Source organism: Clytia hemisphaerica, unplaced genomic scaffold (assembly GCF_902728285.1).
Source record: "Clytia hemisphaerica strain Z4C2 unplaced genomic scaffold, Clytia hemisphaerica genome assembly, whole genome shotgun sequence".
NCBI lineage: Eukaryota > Metazoa > Cnidaria > Hydrozoa > Leptothecata > Clytiidae > Clytia > Clytia hemisphaerica.
The window spans coordinates 484,882-504,609 of record NW_027103771.1 but is presented as its reverse complement, the minus strand read 5'-3'; the positions used below and the strand labels follow the sequence as shown (position 1 = coordinate 504,609).

The 19,728-nt window shown below is 34.2% G+C and overlaps 2 protein-coding genes across 2 annotated transcripts in view; one reads left to right on the top strand and one right to left on the bottom strand.

Moving 5' to 3' along the window:
• Positions 1-19,728, top strand: part of LOC136806051 (membrane protein FAM174-like) — a 420,508-nt gene that overhangs the window by 293,168 nt on the left and 107,612 nt on the right. The gene's annotated exons all lie outside the window — the stretch shown is intronic.
• LOC136806035 (NKAP family protein CG6066-like) lies at positions 9,011-18,066 on the bottom strand. The gene is made up of 8 exons (XM_067062611.1): positions 17,806-18,066; positions 16,806-16,841; positions 14,244-14,297; positions 14,015-14,062; positions 13,501-13,545; positions 11,984-12,049; positions 10,586-10,631; positions 9,011-9,184 (listed from the first exon to the last, which is right to left on the bottom strand). Exons 1-7 carry the CDS (start codon positions 18,047-18,049, stop codon positions 10,588-10,590), a joined length of 537 nt encoding a protein of 178 aa, XP_066918712.1. The 5' UTR covers positions 18,050-18,066; the 3' UTR covers positions 9,011-9,184; positions 10,586-10,587.

Here is a 19,728-nt window from a genome sequence, read left to right as displayed (position 1 = left end):
CGATTCTTGTCCAATTTTTTGAAAATCACGACCCTTTGAGGGACGAAATTTAGATTTTGGGCCTGTAAGTAAGTATAAATGCGAAGAAAACTTAGACGTACGCCCCGGGGGGGGGGTACGGGGGGGTGGGGTACTTAGGCAAATGGAGGGTATGGTATACAACAATCGTATCAACGAGAGGATTTCGAAAAGTGCTGGGTCAAAAATTTACATTAAGTCAATCTGAAGTTATCGGTCAAAAAAAATTAAAAAAAACACGTCAAAAAGACAATTTAAATGACGTCATTATTGAAAAAAGGCGATAATTCCGATGAACTTACTACAATCAAAGCAAAATTTTGACTGGAAATGTTGATCATTTATTTTGAAAAATTTCATGAAAAAAAATTGAAAATTCATGATGACGTCAGCATTATTTGACGTATTTTAAATTTTTCCGACAACAAATGACGTCATTTATGTATTCTGAAATTTTTTTAACAATTATTTCAGAATCGTTAATTTACAACTCCAGTCAAAGTTTGGTGTTGATTGCATTAATAGAATTGAAGTTATCACTGTTTTTCAATAATGACGTCATTTGAATCTTACTCATGACGTGTTTTTCCGATGTATTTTATAACGTCAAAATCAGTTTTTGACTGATATCTTCAGATTGACTTAATGGTTAATGTAAGTTTTTGACCCAGCACTTTTCGAAATCTTCTCGGTTGATACGATTGTTTTGAGCTATATATGAGAGTTAAGGAATAATGGAAGCGGTGCGCGTCACGCAAAATATATTTTGGACATGCCTTAACTCACCCGAGTGCCGCCGTTAAGGGTACCTTTTTTGAATTTCCAAAGATCCGCCGCTAAGGGTCGGAAAAATTAGAACAAAATTTTGATTCTTTCAGCTACTTTCTACCCCCTTTGTTTGTTTTCTCCTTTTTAGTCCCGGTGGTAAGGGTCCAAAGTTCGAAAGTCGGGCAGCCCCCCCCCCGCCAGCTCGCCAGCCTTAGTACCCCCCCCCCCCCCTTCTCCTTTGGGACGTACGATAACAATGACATATTTGTACACAACGTTAAATAATAATGAGAAGACAAAATAAGGTTCCGATTCACAAATGACCTTGGTTATAAATAATTATTCACTAAACGCCCCCTTCGAATAAATAACCACTTTCCTCCTAAAAACCAAAATAAAAATTTAATAAACGCTCGTCGTGGATGCGGTGGCTTTTTTTAGCCCGGGAAAAATAGAAAAAGCTGACGCAGCAAAAAAAAAAAGCTACTTCAAAATGGTAACGCGATATGTTGGCCCACGTGTGTAGGAGGAGCAGGCAGGTGTTACAGAAGCTGTTACAGTAAAAAGGTATTCTTCATATTTTTCATATGGTTAATTTATACAGTAGAGTTTTTTTGACTCAAACCTCTATAACTGGAATTTATTTTTAAAAACCTCACTCAATCAAGTTTTCTCTTCCCTCTCACAGCCATAAGCATAAACAGTCTGGGAAATCCTCTCAATTGCACGCTCATGTTCCGAGGGCGTAAGCGCGCAATTGCATGGTTATAAATTACGCCCGCTCCCGCCCCGGTTGAAATTGCTTAGGGATTCCAAGGGGTTCAGAATTCTCTAATTCGGGCGAAGGCATGGTTTAACGGGCAATCCATTTTTACGGAACCTTCTTCTACGATAAATTTTGAGTAAAACTGCCCTAGGCAGGAAATTCAACAGAGCTTTCGGAAGGAATTGCGTGTCAAAAATATAGAAAATTTTAAAGCGTGCAATTGCAAGCTTACCGCAAAAGCCGTCAATCTTGCTTAACGCTTACACCGCCCGTTTCAGTATGATTTCGATAAAAATTCTGCCATTTTGATAACTGTGCAATTGCGCGCTTACGGCCTCGGAACATAAGCGTGCAATAGACGATATCGGCTTTCTGAATTCTCCCCAAATGATTACCCATGATGCATTGTTAGGGTTTGGGTTATCGTCCGTGAATTGTTTTGCGCAATGCATCATGGGTACTCATTCGGGGAGAATTCGGTAAAGCCGATATCGTCTATTGAAAGGATTTCCCAGACTGATAAACGACCCACGGCATGGCCCGAACATGTCCGGGCCTATTCGGACCATGCTCGGGCCACAAAAAAGTATTATTGAATCGGCCCGAACATTTTGTTCGGGCCATGTATTTACCTTTCCTGGTTTATCATCATCCATTGTTAAATATTTTCATTAGACAAATTCAAAGTTCCAAATACCAGTTTGATTACTGTTGTATAACAGTACAAAAAAACGATCCAGAAAAATTCCGCTTCGAATAGGAGAAGACCACGAGAAAAGGGAACGGGATAAAGAATAAAAGAAGACCATATTATGTAAGATTCAAATCATTCTTTTATAATTTTCCTAACTTTTAATTGGAAAATAGATGATTTTTTTTGATGAATAATCGAATGAGAATAAATGGAGAGCAAAGACTCAAAGGGTTTTGATGAAGCTTGATGGAAATGTTTAACTTAATCTTTAAAATTGTCTTTGAGTTTGACCTGGGGTCATTGAACAATATTATAGCTTTTTGGATTCTATCATACTATATTAAAAATATTCGCCCGTCAATTATGAGATTCTGAAATGATAGAGAAGGGCTTCGAGCGGAGCCGTGTAGTTCATTTTTTTGAAATTTTGTTACTTTTGTTGGTCAGGTGTTTGATGGCTATGCAAGTTTTCCTGAACTGATGCAAGTTACCCGATTTTACGGTAGGAGACAAAATTTACTTCCAGTGAGAGTGACCAATCTTGGCTTATTTCTGGTGTTTTTCAGGAATGATGAATTCTTGTAAAAAAGCAGCAAGTTTTTTAGTATTTCAATTTTCAATTTGCATGAATATAAAAAAATCACCCAGCTTTTTGATCCCAATTAAAACCAATTTACACTCGACTTGTATGGCATAACATGAAATTTGATATGAAATTTACATCTACTGTTGGTTTGCTTAAATCTGAGTTATCTATTGAGACAAAGGTGAAGCGTGTCTGCTCTCCTTTGCATGGCTCAAAACGCTAATTAGACGATTTTCAAACTAAGTGGTTGCATAATTTTAGAGCTCCCCCACTGAGGTGGAGAGCGACCATTTTTGGTGGAAATGATACTTAGGAATAGTGGCTAACATCTTTTGAAGTTTAGAAGTTCAGCATATGACTGCTCACCTTTGCAGGGCTCAAAACGCTAATTAGACGATTTTCAAACTAAGTGGTTGCATAATTTTAGAGCTCCCCCACTGAGGTGGAGAGAAACCATTTTTGGTGGAAATGATACTTAGGAATAGTTGCTAACATCTTTTGAAGTTTAGAAGTTCAACACATGTCTGCTCTCTTTTGCAGTGCTCAAAACGCTAATTAGACGATTTTCAAACTAAGTGGTTGCATAATTTTAGAGCTCCCCCACTGAGGTGGAGAGCGACCATTTTTGGTGGAAATGATACTTAGGAATAGTGGCTAACATCTTTTGAAGTTTAGAAGTTCAACACATGTCTGCTCTCCTTTGCAGGGCTCAAAAGCTAATTAGACGATTTTCAAACTAGTGGTTGCTAATTTTAGAGCTCCCCCACTGAGTGAGAAAACCATTTTTGTGAAATGATACTTAGGAATAGTTGCTACATCTTTTGAAGTTTAGAAGTTCAAGACATGTCTGCTCTCTTTTGCAGTGCTCAACGAGATTAGACGTTTTCAAACAAGTGGTGCTAATTTAGAGCTCCCCCACTGAGGTGGAGAGCGACATTTTTTTTTGAAGGATACTTAGGAATATTTGCTAAACTTTTGAAGTTAGAGTCAACACAGTCTGCTCTCCTGCAGTGCTCAAAACGTATTAGACGATTTTCAACTAAGTGGTTGCATAATTTTAGAGCTCCCCCACTGAGGTGGAGAGCGACCATTTTTGGTGGAAATGATACTTAGGAATAGTGGCTAACATCTTTTGAAGGTTTGAAGTCCTACAAATGTCTGCTCTCCTTCGTAGAGCAAAAAGTCGAATATCAAACTGAATTTCGAATATCAAACTGAATATCAAACTGAATATCAAACTAACTTATTTTTAATAGAAAATTACACGTTTTTCTCATAAGGAATCTTAATTTGGCTCCGAGGCTTATTTTTCCAGAGACATTCAGCCTCGAAGTTCCTTGTTTATTAAGCTGCATAGATTGGATTTGTATGTAAGTATGTAAGTATGTAAGTACAGGCAATGTATAAGTATATTTTCTCTTTTGACACATTGAAAGGCGTTTCAGCACTATTTTTCATCTTTCTGTTTAGGTTATTGTAAATATACTGTATGCAAGTTCAATCTTAACTCTTACTGTTCCTTAACTTGTTTTTTTATACTCAGCCTCAGCAGTTAATGAACGTTGTTTTATTAATATTTTTCATCTTTTTGATATGTTGTGTGCAAGTTCAAGTTCAAGTTAACTTATACTGTTCCTTATTAACTTGTTTTTTTTATACTTAGCTTAAGAAGTTCCTTAACAATTCCTTATTTTTCGGACCATTTTCAGCCCCAAGTTCTTTATAAAAGAAAGACGTGTGACCAGGAACCAATATTTCATATGCGCGAGTTGCTCAAAATGCCAAAAATGAACTATTGTTGATCTACATTGACGATATCATAATATAATCAAATCATCATACTACCATCGTATCATATTTTCAGTAAATAAATAGATAGATGAATGGGTGGACGGATGGAGGATCGAATTCTTCATAGGCATTCTTGAATTTGGGCTGAAACAGAAGTTTTGAACCGATCGATCCAGTTACAGATCACTGATCAAAGTTATTTAACTAGAGTAATTCCGCCCCCCCCCTCCTTCCGTTACTAATAATAAAAGCTAGGACATGAATACGGTTAAAATCACTTATGGTTCTCAAATTTTGCTAAAATGGAATGAGTCTAGAAGTTAAGCCATTAATCAAAAGCACGAGATCATTTTTTCTCATTGCAATTGACCCGCTGTTATCCCCGCCGATAATGAACGTGGGACCGGCGAATAACTCGACACTACGCCCGTTTATAGCAACCTATTTTTGGCTCAGGCTAGGCGGGCCTTAAAGTTGCAGCAGAAGGGAGCCGATTCGTCGACAATCCCCAAAACTGGACTTCGCACCTCAGGGCATTTACATCTAAAATACTTAGTTGGGTATGAATGAAATGGAAGAACGTACAAAGTTAGGAAACTAAAAGACTTCAATCTTCTTTTTCTGAAAAAAAAATGTAAGAATGACAAAGTTTATGAAAGAAAATAAAAAGACTATTTAGCCACTACTTCTTGAAATATCATAAGACATACCAGGTTTATGAAAATAAAAAAAGGCTACCTACTACTTTTTGGAATGTAAAAATGTACAAAGTTTATGAAAGTAAAATAGAAATACTAATTAGCCACTACTTCTTGAAATATCATAAAAACATACTAGGTTTATGAAAATAAAAAAAGGCTACCTACTACTTTTTGGAATGTAAAAATGTAAATAGTTTATGAAAGTAAAATAAAAATACTAATTAGCCACTACTTCTTGAAATATCATAAGACATACCAGGTTTATGAAAATAAAAAAAGGCTATCATACCATCATCCCCATGCTGCATTCCATTACCTGTCATCATTCTCATACCATCATACCATCTTTCTATTCATATCATTCTATCATCCCATCATTCTATCTTTTATCTATAATACCATCATCCTATCATTCTATCTATCATTCTATCATTATCATCATACCATCATTCTATCATTTATCATCTATCATACCACATATCATACCATCATCCTATTATAACATAATTCTATCATACCATCATCCTATCATACCATCATTTTATCATACCTTCATCCTATCAAACCATCATTCTATCATATCATCATTCTGTCATACCATCATTTTATCAATATCGTGCCCGTATACTGCCTGGTCCACTTGCTTTGTTTGATGATACTTTCATATCATCGATATAGCTCAACAAAGTCACTACCCCATTTTTGACTATTTTGAGTTATGACCATTGTGTTAATTTATGAGGCTATATTTTCGTAAAAAAGGTATCAATTAATGAAACACTTGCCCAAAGAAAAATAAGGATTTATGTATGCCCACTTTTTAATGCGCTGAAAAGCCTTAAGCCAAATCTTTTGGTTGAAAAAGGCTTTTGTATCCTTGAGTCTGAAATTTTCTTCCTCTAGAAAAACACATATTTTCCTAATTTTTTGCAAAAAATTCCAGCTATTCCATATTGAAAGAAAATTACACGTTTTTCTCATAAGGAACCTTAATTTGGCTCCGAGCCTTATTTTTCCAGAAACATTCAGCCTCGAAGTTCCTTGTTTATTAAGCTGCATAGATTGGATTTGCTAAGTATGGAAGTACAGGCAATGTATAAGTATATTTTCTCTTTTGACACATTGAAAGGCGTTTCAGCACTATTTTTCATCTTTCTGTTTAGGTTATTGTAAATATACTGTATGCAAGTTCAATCTTAACTCTTACTGTTCCTTAACTTGTTTTTTTTATACTCAGCCTGAGCAGTTAATGAACATTGTTTTATTAATATTTTTCATCTTTTTGATATGTTGTGTGCAAGTTCAAGTTCAAGTTAACTTATACTGTTCCTTATTAACTTGTTTTTTTTATACTTAGCTTAAGAAGTTCCTTAACAATTCCTTATTTTTCGGACCATTTTCAGCCCCAAGTTCCTTATAAAAGAAAGACGTGTAACCAGAAACCAATATTTCATATGCGCGTGTTGCTCAAAATGCCAAAAATGAACTATTGTTGATCTACATTGACGATATCATAATATAATCAAATCATCATACTACCATCGTATCATATTTTCAGTAAATAAAATAGATAGATGAATGGGTGGACGGATGGAGAATCGAATTATTCATAGGCATTTTCTTGAAATTTGGCTGAAACAGAAAGTTTTGAATCCGATCGAACCAGTTACAGATCACTGAGTCAAAAGTTATTTAACTAGAGGTAGATTCCACCCCCCCCCTCCTTCCCGTTACTACACTTAATAGAAAAGCTAGACATGAATACGGTTAAAATCACTTATGGTTTTCTCAAATTTTGCTAAAATGGAATGAGTCAAGAAAGAGTTAAGCCATTAAACAAAAGCAAGAGATCATTTATTCTCATTGACAATTAGGCCATTCATGTTATCCCCGCCGAATAAATGAACGTGGTGACCTGGTGAATAACTCGACACTACGCCCTTTTATAAGCAACCTCAATTTTTGGCTCAGGCTAGGCTTTAGGATTTCGGCCTTAAAGTTGCTAGCAGAATTTGAGCCGAATTTGCTCGACAATCCCCAAAACTTTGACTACTCACCTCATTTTACATCTAAAATACCTCAAGTTGGGTACTGAATGAAATGGAATAACGTACAAAGTTTATGAAAGTAAAAAGAGTTCAATCTTCTTTTTCTTGAAAAATGTAAAAATGTAAGAATGTACAAAGTTTATGAAAGTAAAATAAAAAGACTATTTAGCCACTACTTCTTGAAATATCATAAGACATACCAGGTTTATGAAAATAAAAAAAGCCTACCTACTTCTTTTTGGAATGTAAAAATTTACAAAGGTTATGAAAGTAAAATAAAAAGACTACTTAGCCACTACTTCTTGAAATATCATAAGACACAGCAGGTTTATGAAAATAAAAAAGGCTACCTACTACTTTTTGGAATGTAATAATGTACAAAGTTTATGAAAGTAAAATAAAAATACTAATTAGCCACTACTTTTGAAATATCATAAGACATACCAGGTTTATGAAAATAAAAAAAGGCTATACCTACTTCTTTTTGGAATGTAAAAATGTACAAAGGTTATGAAAGTAAAATAATATCATAAGACATACCAGGTTTATGAAAATAAAAAAAGGCTACCTACTACTTTTTGGAATGTAAAAATATACAAAGTTTATGAAAGTAAAAAAAGGCTACTTACTTCTTTTTGGAATGTAAAAACATACCAAGTTTATGAAAATAAAAGATTTGGTTCGGCCACCTGTCGGGTTGTTATTTTACAGACCATAATGTAAACTTGACAAAAGTCATGTATTGACTGATTGACTCGTTCAATTTGACTGAAATTTGTTCCTGAAGTAGGATTTGTCAAATAAAAGAGACACGGAAAAAATGCGTCCAAGTTTTTGGTACTTTGCAGACCGGTCTTTAAAATACACATTGACAACCTGCCGGAACCATTGATACATATTGACCATCTAAGACAGTGTGCAAAATTTTAATATATAGCAACGAGAGCGGTTGGTATTTTATAGACTGGTCCGTAATTTACCCTTATACTTACTTTCCGCATAACCGCTTGTTCGATTTTGCTGAAATTTTGACTGTAAGCTTGTATTATTAATACCTAAAACTTGTTAAAATTTCCAGTCAATAGCATTTTCCAATCACTAGATAGAGTATCCTAGGGCTGATGATTTAGGCAAAACGGGCAATTTTAGGCTGGTCTGTAAAATACACCATAACAACAGGTTACAAAATTGACCCTATGCCAAAAAAACGTGAAGTTGCCTCATAAAATTTGAGCAAATAAAATTAAAGTGAAAAAAAAAGTTAGAGGGGGTCCTTTGTTCAGTATTTTCAAACATATTACAAATTTGAATAATCGAAAGGATCAAAGTTTACAATTCACTGCTTAACATTCCAAAAAGAGCGGCGGCATAATCAAAACTAAAAACAATACTGCCAAAAATAAAGTTTTTTGGTTGGCAGGCAAGCTACCCTTCTGTGCTTAATTGTAGGGGGCTGGGACAAGCAGGGGGTTGGTACTCTGGGAGGAAATCCATAAAGTGGGGGGTGGGTCAATGTTAAGTGATTTTGGGGTGATTCCCCCCCCCCCAAAAAAAAACCAAGGAAAATGAAGGATTTTGCACTTTTTCAGGAAAATTACATAAATTCATTAAAAAATGCATCATAAAATGCATGGGGTGATTTTTTCAAAAGACTTCCAAAGTGACCTCCACCTAGAATTAAGCACAGAAGAATATGTCTTCGGAGAAGTGAAGTCCTACTTTTTTATCATTTTTTTTTAGAATTTCTCATACGCTTTTGACTAGCAGGTTCGTCGTTGGCAGACAGAGCATCTATCAGTTTGTCAGCAGGACCTAGAAAAGAAAAGATTGAATTTTGATTGAATACGGTATCGAATTTCTTTTTTGTACAACACTATTTTGCATGGGTATTCAAGGCTCTTACAACAGAAATTCATACGGATACTTCAAATTGGTACAGAGGTCCGAAAATTGGTGGAGTTATTCCTTAAAGAACAAAAAAACCTCCAAAAATAAATTTTCATTTCTTTACGACGTCAGTATCTTTTCGAAAAAGTTTTGTAACGTTAGACGATTGGTGATTATTTTTCTAACGTCAATTTAGAGCATTTTTTTAAGACTTTAAGCTTCAACATCACATTTCCTATTGTATTTGGCGGGTAATAACGACTAATGGTTTATAGAACGCTTCAACACTGGAATCTCTCACATAGCAGCTACCATAAGTCTACAATTAAAGTGAGACCATCACACGCCGTCCAAACTGGCCTTTCCCCGCGAGATGCGGGGTGGTCGCTAGGGCACATGGCATCCCCTGATCGGGCAACCAGATAACAATGTACATGTTTTCCAAAAAGAAAAGACTTTTTCGAAAAAATACTGTCGTTATCAAAAAATGAATTTTGCTCCCTTGAATTTTTTTTGTTTCAATGGGAGAACTCCACCAAGTTTCTCTATACCAGCTTTTCCAGGAAAAATTTGAATATGGAAGGTGGAGGATTTAAAAAACTTTTAGAAATTAACCCTCCAAACATTGTGAGTTTTGACCCCCGAACAGCAGGTCTACCCCCCCCCCCCCCGGTTAAAGGTAACAATTTTAAAAATATTACACATATTTCGCTCCATTTCAGAAAGGATGACTCTTATTATTCGATTTGAAAAAAGTTTTCTCCATTTTCCTGGAAATTTTTTATTTCAAAGTTTCGGCCCTTTTCAAAAACTTCCATTCTACAATCGTGGCCGTAATATTTGAGAGAAAAGGGAAATTCCTACGAAATCTTATAACCACAAACGGTTTGGAAGCGCTCTAAATTAGGTTCGAAGGGTAGAGTTTTAACTCTGAGTTTTAATGCTAGACTTAAGACTAAAGTTCAAGAAGGGTCCAATAAGGCTCAGAATATAGCCTGGAAGTCTATCAACCCCTCCCGAATTGAAATACTGGATTAAATTTATCAATTTAGAGTCCGAACTCAAAATTTAGAAAAACGAGGAAATATAACCTAGATTTTCAATAGATTTACCATGATTGTACCCCGATCTGAGAACTTATATTCCAACGTAAAATCAAGAAACCCCTCATCTGTAAAATCTAATCCCCACGAAATCTTAAAATTTCACGGATGAGCTCGACCACGAAATCTAATCCCCGCTAAATTTTATCCCATTCAAGTAATAGTTTTAATCTTGGCCCGAAAAAGGCTCTTCATCACAATATGCTGTCTATGTAACGCATACCTTTAGGTTTTTTTTTGGATTTTTTTGGCGCTAGGTGACATTTGATCTAAAACATAATATAAAAGTTTCTAGAATTCGTCTCCGAAGTGATCATAAATTTTTGTTTTTACTCTGAAAGTTTTAAGGAAAAGATTCTACTTCAAGACAGAAAAGTCGACAGGTCGAATTATAATTCTGCTTCAAAAATACCTTTTCACATGTTAGAAACAAAATAAAAGAGTAAACAAATCCTCAAGGAAAATATTGGGTGTTTAATTAAAAAGAGAACAAGTTTGACATTAAATTATGAAAGAGCTAGAAATGCTATCAGCGTAAATTCTTTTGTATTGGAAAGAGGAAAGATTAACTTAAAGTTTGAGCTATCATACATTAAATTTGCTCCAAGCGTTCAAAAGATATTAAGAAACAACGAAAAATTTCATTTTAAAAAACACGTCATTTTTGGCAAAAAAGGGGTTTCAAATTATCTCCTCTCTTTCTCTCAATAATAAAAGTTTGTGTTGTTTTAAAAGCATTTAAAGTTAGTTTCACCTTTTATTTTTTATGCCACTAAAATCTTGTAAGATTATTGGTTCTTTTTTCACCTAATTATCAAAACATTCGATTGTTTCGTGAATGTTTATCTTATGAAAAAACCTCTTCTGTGCTTGCTATGCCAAGTTTTATAAGGAGAACAAATACCATAATTTACGCATCAACAGCGCCTCAGGATTTTCTTGGAGTTTGTTCGAGTATAAATATCTTGAAATAAGGCGTTTCTGGGCCAACACATATTTTCTAAATATGCCAGCTCCATCAATATCAGGCTTCAACAAAAATAAATAGGAGATTTGAATTTTTTATAATGTTTTTGTGAATTCCAATATAATACCCCCTTTTTTGCCAAAAATACCGTTTTTTCGAAAATGAAATTTGATGTTTTTTTCTTTTTTCTCAATAACTGTTGAAAGCCTTGAGCAATTTCAAAGTATAATAGCTCAAAATTTAAGTTAACCCTCCTGCTTTCCAATAGAATATAATTTACATTTATAGCTTTTCAACTTTGCTCAAAATTTAACTTCAAACTTGTTCACTTTTTTATGAAACACCCGGTATAATTTCTATCAAAAACAGGAGCTTGTAGAGTATAATAGAATGTCGAATAGTAGAGCGTTGTTTATGAGAGCTTCTTAAGGAAATTTACCCGTAAAATTTTGCCTCTTTTTGAGTATCAAGGAATCAAAATGTTTTTTTTCGGACTTGCTTTCTTATTGTCTTAACATTAATTACAAAGCGTCAACTATACTAAAAATTTAAAAAGAATAAAAGACATCCCAGCTTGAGTAAAGAAGAAAATTATTTCTTGTAAAAACACATAGCGGGTGCGTCCTCAAAAATAAAAAGCAGTTTTCTTGATACCTTTGGTGGAATCCTTTTTTGGCAATGTTTTCTTAGTGTCCTGGTTACTTGTCTTTGCAATGATATCTGAAAAAATTAAAGGTCAGAATTCATAGAAGCAAGAATTTCGTTTCCCATATTAGAACAAAGTAGTGAGGTATGTCAACATTTTTTGCAGTTGAAAAATGTGGCGAAAATGGCAGAATGGCACAATCATACAGGAAGTTGATTTTTTCATTTTCATTTCATTTTTATTATATTTTTCAACATTTAACCTCCCAAAAGTGGATCTCTTTATATATCTATATGTTAGGAAAAAAACAAACTCAAATGATGCTTCAAAACTCGTTTGCTAAACCTAGAATTGTAATGGAAAATTTTATGAAAGAGATGGAGCAATAATTGCTGACGAGAAGTGAGAATAAGGACGAAGGATGATTCAAATGATGCTTCAAATATCCTCACTTCTCGTCAGCAACTATTGCTCCATCTCTCATAAAACTTTCCAGTACAATTCTAGGTTTAGCAAACGAGTCTATCCCTAGCTAAGAAAAATCAGTCACTTTTTTTACTTTTGATATACTTTAATGGGATAAATTTTCGCGGGGATTAAATTTCGCGGTTGAGCTCATCCGCGAAATTTTAAGATTTCGCGGGGATTAATTTTCGCGGATGAGGGATTTCCTGATTTTTCGCGGGGATTTAATTTCGCGGATTGGGGTACAAATTAAAATTTTTGAAAAGGGTCAAAACATTGAAATAAAATTTTTCCAGGAAAATTAAGAATTCTTTTTTCAAGTAATAAGAGGGTGTTTTGGAATAGGGCGAGGAGATATGTATTACAACTATCAAAAGTTGAATTTGAACTTCCAAAAACGATTTTTTGCTAACAAGCATATCGAGGATTTGACCTTTTTCGAGGGTTGCCTGCCCTCATGTAGAAAAAAATAAAAAATGATAAAAATAGAAATTTCGCGGATTTAAAAAAAAATTCGCGAAAAATTTTTCGCGGAAACTAATTTTCGCGGATGGGCCTTTTTCAAATTTCCAATGGGACTTATTTTCGCGGATGAAACCCAAATCCGCGAAATCCGCGAAAATTAATCCCCGCGAAAATTTATCCCATTAAAGTAGTGGCTGAGTCGCAGCAAAGATGCCGAAATGGCATCCTCGGCTAAAATTGATCTTAGTTGCTGGACTTTTTTACTATATTCCTCGGCTAAGAAAACTGTAGAAATTTTTGTTTTAGTAAATATACGAACAAAGAAATTTGTGATATATAAATACTGTGTAAATAAGAAATTTGCGAAAGTTGATTGGTTCTTTTTCTCAACTGCTGAAATTCAAACTCACTGGTGAGACCATGCTAGTTATACATCAGAATCATAAAAAATAAGTAGTAGGGTCTCCATTCTAGTCTATCCCAGGAGTAAAAAGGGATTGGCTCTCAGAATAAAAGAGAAACTGGAATTTAGGTAAACTGGCTATAATAGAAATCTTCGTAATAAAAAGAAAACAAACTGAATCAAATAGTATACCTTTAGGACTTTGGCGTGATCTTTTGGGTTTAGGTTTCATTTTTTCTAAAGAAAATACATTTTGTTGAACAGATAGCCGAATGTACCTATTTTACTGTAGTAAATTCTTGTACTTTAGGCGTACAAACTTTCGCGAGCATAAACTTTCGCGACTTTCGCGAATTTTGGCCTTTTTCACGAAAGTTAATGTCTTTGAAAACTCTCAACAGAGCAATTCACGAAAGTTTATGTTCGCAAAAAATTCTCAAAAAATTGGAAATCCATAAAACCAAGAAATCGTTATAAATATCAAATTTTCGGCATATTTTTCACTTTTAAGGCAATTTTGTGTATGCAAGCTATTTGTACTTGATTGAAAATAAAGAACGTGTACGCACTAAGTGTAAACGTGTGAGCGTATGTAAGCGTATTGTTACCCAGTACGATAGAACAGAGAATTTGTTGCCTGAATCAAGTCAGAAAGTGGAGGAGGACCCCAAAAAAACTAAACAATGGAAAAGAATTGGACACATACCGACAATATCTTTCACACTTGGCGGCTCAGGAGTTTCGACATCGGATTCTAAATAAATTAAACAAATCATAATTATAGATGTATCTTTCACATTTATAGAAAATCTTCGATATGTTCATAAACATTTTAGAAAGAATTTGAAACCTTAATAGCAAGATGTTCAATATAAGGAAGAATTAACTCTTAGACTTTGATTTAGAACCGATATCAATAAAAACGTTGACAATACCTTCTTCAGAGTCAAATGCAATTCTTCTTGCTACATTTGACGGATTCGTAGATTCTGAGGGAAAAAAAGTAACACTTCGTCACTGATTAAAATATTCGCAGAAAAGTTCTGTAAAATTAACAGGCCTTAACAGGGTATGGTATTTTTTAATGAGCTCAAGATTTATTCCGAAAATAATAAAATTTTCTGACGTTAAAGCAGTCTTATTTCTCATCCTTCGAGTGATATCTTTCTAATAATGATAAAATTTATGACATTATTATCTCTCAAACGCTATAAGCAAATAAGAAAAGTGCTCACTTATCGTGAACAGACTTCATATATTCATTTTGTATTCATTTTAGCCTTGACTCGCGAGATTGAATTCCCACAAAAGCTAAGACTTGAGCGAATAGGCTCAATAGCAAAATTTGAAGGGGACGTCTGCTTTGGTAGATCATTTCAGTCATAATTCTATGCCAGATAGCTAAATTAGTTAAAAAAAGTTTGCAGAAAAAACGAACTCAAAATCTTTATTTTTGACTGACATATTCAGATTTTAGTGTTTTACAATTTCCTCTCTTTTACCTGATTTTTGACGTAACCTTTGTTCGTAATTTATAAGAACAGAAATCTTGTCTGTAGTCTAAAGTACTGTATTTAAACAACTTTTGATAAGAACATTTTAATTCAAACTTCTAATTTCGATGATTTTTCCAGTCCACAACACTATATAAATATTTCAGTTTTCTATGAAGATGTTGGAGTAAGCATTCATTGACAAAATGTTGGGAAAAAGATGTTTTAACGACTTTAAATGCTCTTGCACATCTCTGACTTACTTAAAATTTTCTTATAAAAATGCCAGCTGCACAGAAAGAGGAGTTAATCTTGTTTACTTGAAAGAACATAGAAAACATATAACATAAGCTACGTCATAAATTTTGAAAAAGAGGGATTTTTTAAATGGCCATAGAAAGGGATTGAAAAAAAATCTCTTGAAGTGAGATAGCTCATTTTAATCTCCCTGGAATAATTTTTCCAAAAACTCTAAAAAAACAATACCTAAAATCAGACCAGACGTCCCCTTTAAACCCCAGCAAAACGTAATCCCCTTGAAGTATGAGATTTCACGAATTCTTCTAATCTCTACAACTCGAATGTCTCTGTGACTCGAACAATTTCCTTTTCTCATTGTTGTACAAGTAAGACATGGAGAGATTATTGCGAAGCCTATTCACGATAAGTGTGAGTCTTTTTTTCTTTTGCCTACATTTTAAGAAGAGTTTTTCATAAATTTGGTAAGAAAAAAAGTACACACTTTGCACAGACTTGAGTTTCCCCTAGGCCAGGAAATATCCTTTTTATACTAAGACTGCGTATAGCCGTCTCATTTCTCACATATTTCAGTATGGGTTAGAAAAAGGGGAAAATATCAACTCTTTATTTCGGTAAAAACGATCTGTTAAAATTAGTCGTTTGTTTCTTATAAAAAAAACACGTTTAGAAACCAAAATTTCATGCTCTTGAAATATTCTTTCATATTCAAGACTTCGAAAGCAAAAAAACATCTCTTTTTAGCTGAAATTTTTTTCCAAGAGTCGAGCTCCGTCACATTCGAGGGTTTATAGTTATGCATCTTTGTGCAAAAAATCATAAAGAATAAAAGAGCCAATCTCGAGAAAAGCTAATACCTAAGTAATTGATAGTGTGCTTATAAAAAAATATCGAATTTGGCCAGCTTTTCTATAAAAACATGTCTAAACACATATATTCTTTAAAAGTAAGCCCTCGTGAGCAAAAAAAACATCTATCTCATAAAAAAAATTGAGTAATTTGACTAAGAACATTGATGTATGCTTATTAATAGTGATTCTTATAGATAAACATGCGTTTTTTGAGCCAATAAAATTTTTTTGCAAAAATTCGCTTAAGCCATCTTTTACCTACGATGGTACCCTACTTTCATGCAAAAAATCAGAAAAAATTAACGACCTAATTTTTCACAAAGTCCAAAAAACCCGTTTTTTAGCCGTTCTTTGGCCCAAATTTGACAAAAAATTTTTTTTTTTGAAAATCGGGCTCCGTCACATTCGAGGGTTTATAGTTATGCATCTTTGTGCAAAAAATCAATGAGGAAAGCTAATAACAAACGAACGAATAGACGAACGGACAAAGGTTAATTTATAGGACCTCCACCGGGGTAGGTCCAAAAAGAAGAAAGCAGAGAGATGGCATGAGGAGTTTTTTAAGTTTGTGCTCAACACAACAACAAGTATTTTGGTCATTATGGAATGTGCCATATTTAAGCGGCTTTTTTTGCAAACTATCAGTCGTCTGTAAAAAACCCACTAAAATATGGCAATTCAAAAAGACTCGGAAAAGCCAGTAAAAATATCTTCTCGGACAAGTAACAATGTGTAGCCGTCGGATAACCAGAGAGTAACCATTAATTCAGTGCTATAAAATACGAATACCATAAAATAAATACGAAAATAGTTATTTTTATATTTTTTTAGCTACCAGTTTTTCAAGAAAATTTACGGTTACTCAACGCTTTAAAAAAAATTGAACATATATTACCTGATCTCTCCTCGCCACTCTCCTTTGCTGATTTATCTTAAAGATAAAACAACAAATTATAACAAATTGGATGGAAACATTCTAAACATTAATTGCTAGGATCCCACAGCTCGAAATAGAATTTGATACGACTGCACACAGGGAAACTGCGTCATAAAAATTAATTAAAAGATGAAATCTCTAGCGTCAATTTTTCAAGTTAAAGTTTAGAATTGTACCGGCTAATAAAGCGAACGTAATGGTAATTGCGAACGTTTGTTAAACTTTAAAAGGAAACTACGAAATATCTCAACACCCCTACCTTCGTTTCTCAAGAAAAGCGACCTTAGCATAGAAAAATATGTCACTTAGATAGTTCACAAAATGAATAGATTAAAGGAATAGCGAACAGCTAGCCGAATTCTTAAAAAATACCGTTGTAGTTCAACTTTTCAAAAGCGGACAGTCGGACAATCTTTTTTCATGAAAATAATCGACGACACTGGATGACACAAATCTATGCAGTGCAACGATGATTTATTTTGAAAAAACATAAATAAACAAAAGCCATAAGCCATAAGTTACACAATTAAATTAATTGTGCGCAGAGGAATTTTCAAAATGTGAATTGTCCGCAATTCGACGACACGACTCTAAATGACGATTTTTCAATTTTCTTTTTTGGGAATCTTTTCTCTGTTTCATCTTGCCTTGGTCAAGTACATTCAGCTTTGTCTGAGTCCATAGGATTCGTGAAATTTTGTTAAAATGACGATTACTAGTACTAATTCCGCGAGGATATACCCAGTTTATTTAAAGTTGGAACAAATCAATAGCTGAAAGTTTTGAATGTAAAGCAAGTTACTTTTTATCTCAAGTAAATATTTGAGGATATGGTTTTAAATCCTATCTAACGGTGAAAATTGAGTTTGAATTAGTTTTTCTATTTTCGTATAATTTTACTGTAAAACTTTGCTTCACATTTAAAACGATGAAAGGTCTAGGAGTTTTGTATTCTTACTTTCGAAAAATGACGAAAACTCTTTGTCCATAAAGCTTTTGTTGATATGGATACAATTCATTTGTGCTTTGCCATCTTTGCCAACATACATTCTTTTATTTTTTGATCTACAACCATTTGCATGGACAAGCTTTCTGATCGCACGGAGCTGGCCGTCACTAAAATATGAACCCAATTTGTTGAGGGGGACCAAGGCTAAGGCAACACAACCTTCTTTGTGATGTTTTTTGATGCATGCATGCATCTCTTTTATATATTGTGTCACCTGAAAGAGAAAAAAAACAATGTAAGTTGGAAGACCACTTTTGCACAATCAAAGTAGGGAGGGGGAGTCAAAAAAATAAATATGGATATGGAAAAATGTTTCAAATTAAAAAAACACCGTCTCAATATCTATGCTCAATATCTATCGCGATTCAAAAGGATGCTTCAATTATGAAAGGGAGGTCCAGGGCCCAGCAAAGAAGATGTTCCAGCACATGTTCAAGACAACGGTGGAAGATAAATAACGTTGGTGGTAATTCCGTCATATCCTCTGCAACTTAACTGACGCCAGAATTGGTTTTTATTGATTTTAAAAAGTCAAAAGAGGCATATTCATGATATTCATGACGTAATGTTTTCTACAGAAAGACCCCGGGTTATGCCAGTAGTGGTAAATTTTATACAATTTTTGTCTGGTTTAAATTTGCCACTACTGGCATGAACCGGGGTCTTTCCATAGAAAACATTTACGTCATGAATATCATGAATAGCGAAAATTATTTCAAATGTCTTTGTGACGTTGCTACGTTATTGTGTTATAATTTTAGAAATCCAACCAAGAATTGACGTCAAGAAAGTTAGCGTTTTTTGAATAATCTCTTCAAGAGATGAGATTTTTCATTCGTTTAAAAATCACTTTGATTTTTTCTTGTTGCTTCTAATTGCTCGTAATCACTCTAAAGGTCATGGCTGCGTAATAGAATCTGCCATGGTTGGCGCATCGCTTTGATTTTTTCATCCACATTTGGAATGAATTAAATGAGCTTTTGAGCGCCGCTGATTGGCTAAAGCAAAACAATCGCGCCAAAATCAACTAAAATACATAAACATCAGAGCCCAGTCGCTTTCGCTTTTGTGTTCAATTTAAACATAGTTTTGAATGCTTTGGCTGAAGGTCAGATCGTCACATTTGCCATATCCCTTTGGAGAGGAGCGTGGTATGCGCAGACTGTTATGAAATTAGGTGGCTGCATCCTAACACTCATGGTTTTGTTTTCATGAGTTAAAAAAACTTTCAATTATTGATCGAATCAAACGAATCATCTTCTATCAATAGACGATATCGGCTTAGCGTGAAAACTCAGATTTGATCCCCGAATATTGCCCACAATGCTTTGCGTGGAAAAAAGTTCACGGTGAAATTTTTTCCGCAAAAAGCATTGTGGGCAATATTCGGGGATCAAATCTGAGTTTTCACGTTAAGCCGATATCGTCTAGTATGCTAGTAATGGTAGACGAATTCCTTTGTCCTTGAACAATGAGAAAAAAAAAACTCTCAGAAAATTATGGCTTAATTCACTTTTTTTATATAAGAAAAATTTTATAAGAACAATGATCAAATCCCCATAAAATAAGAACAACTTAAGAACAATGCTGAGCCTGAAATTACTCATATTCAAACAATTTAGGGGTTAAAGTAGTAAAAATTGGGTATAACGCCTTAAATACCTCAATTACACCATGTAAATAAAAACAGGATAAGAACAATTGGAGGCTCAAAGTGCCAATAAAAATAAGAATAACCGAGCCTCAGAAAAATTTTACTGGTTCTTATAAAAAAAATGTACTACGACAAAACCACGACAGTCACTGAAAAGTAGGTCTCGTATTATTCAGTTCCCCTGAGATCAAAATATTCCAACCAATCAACCCCCTACT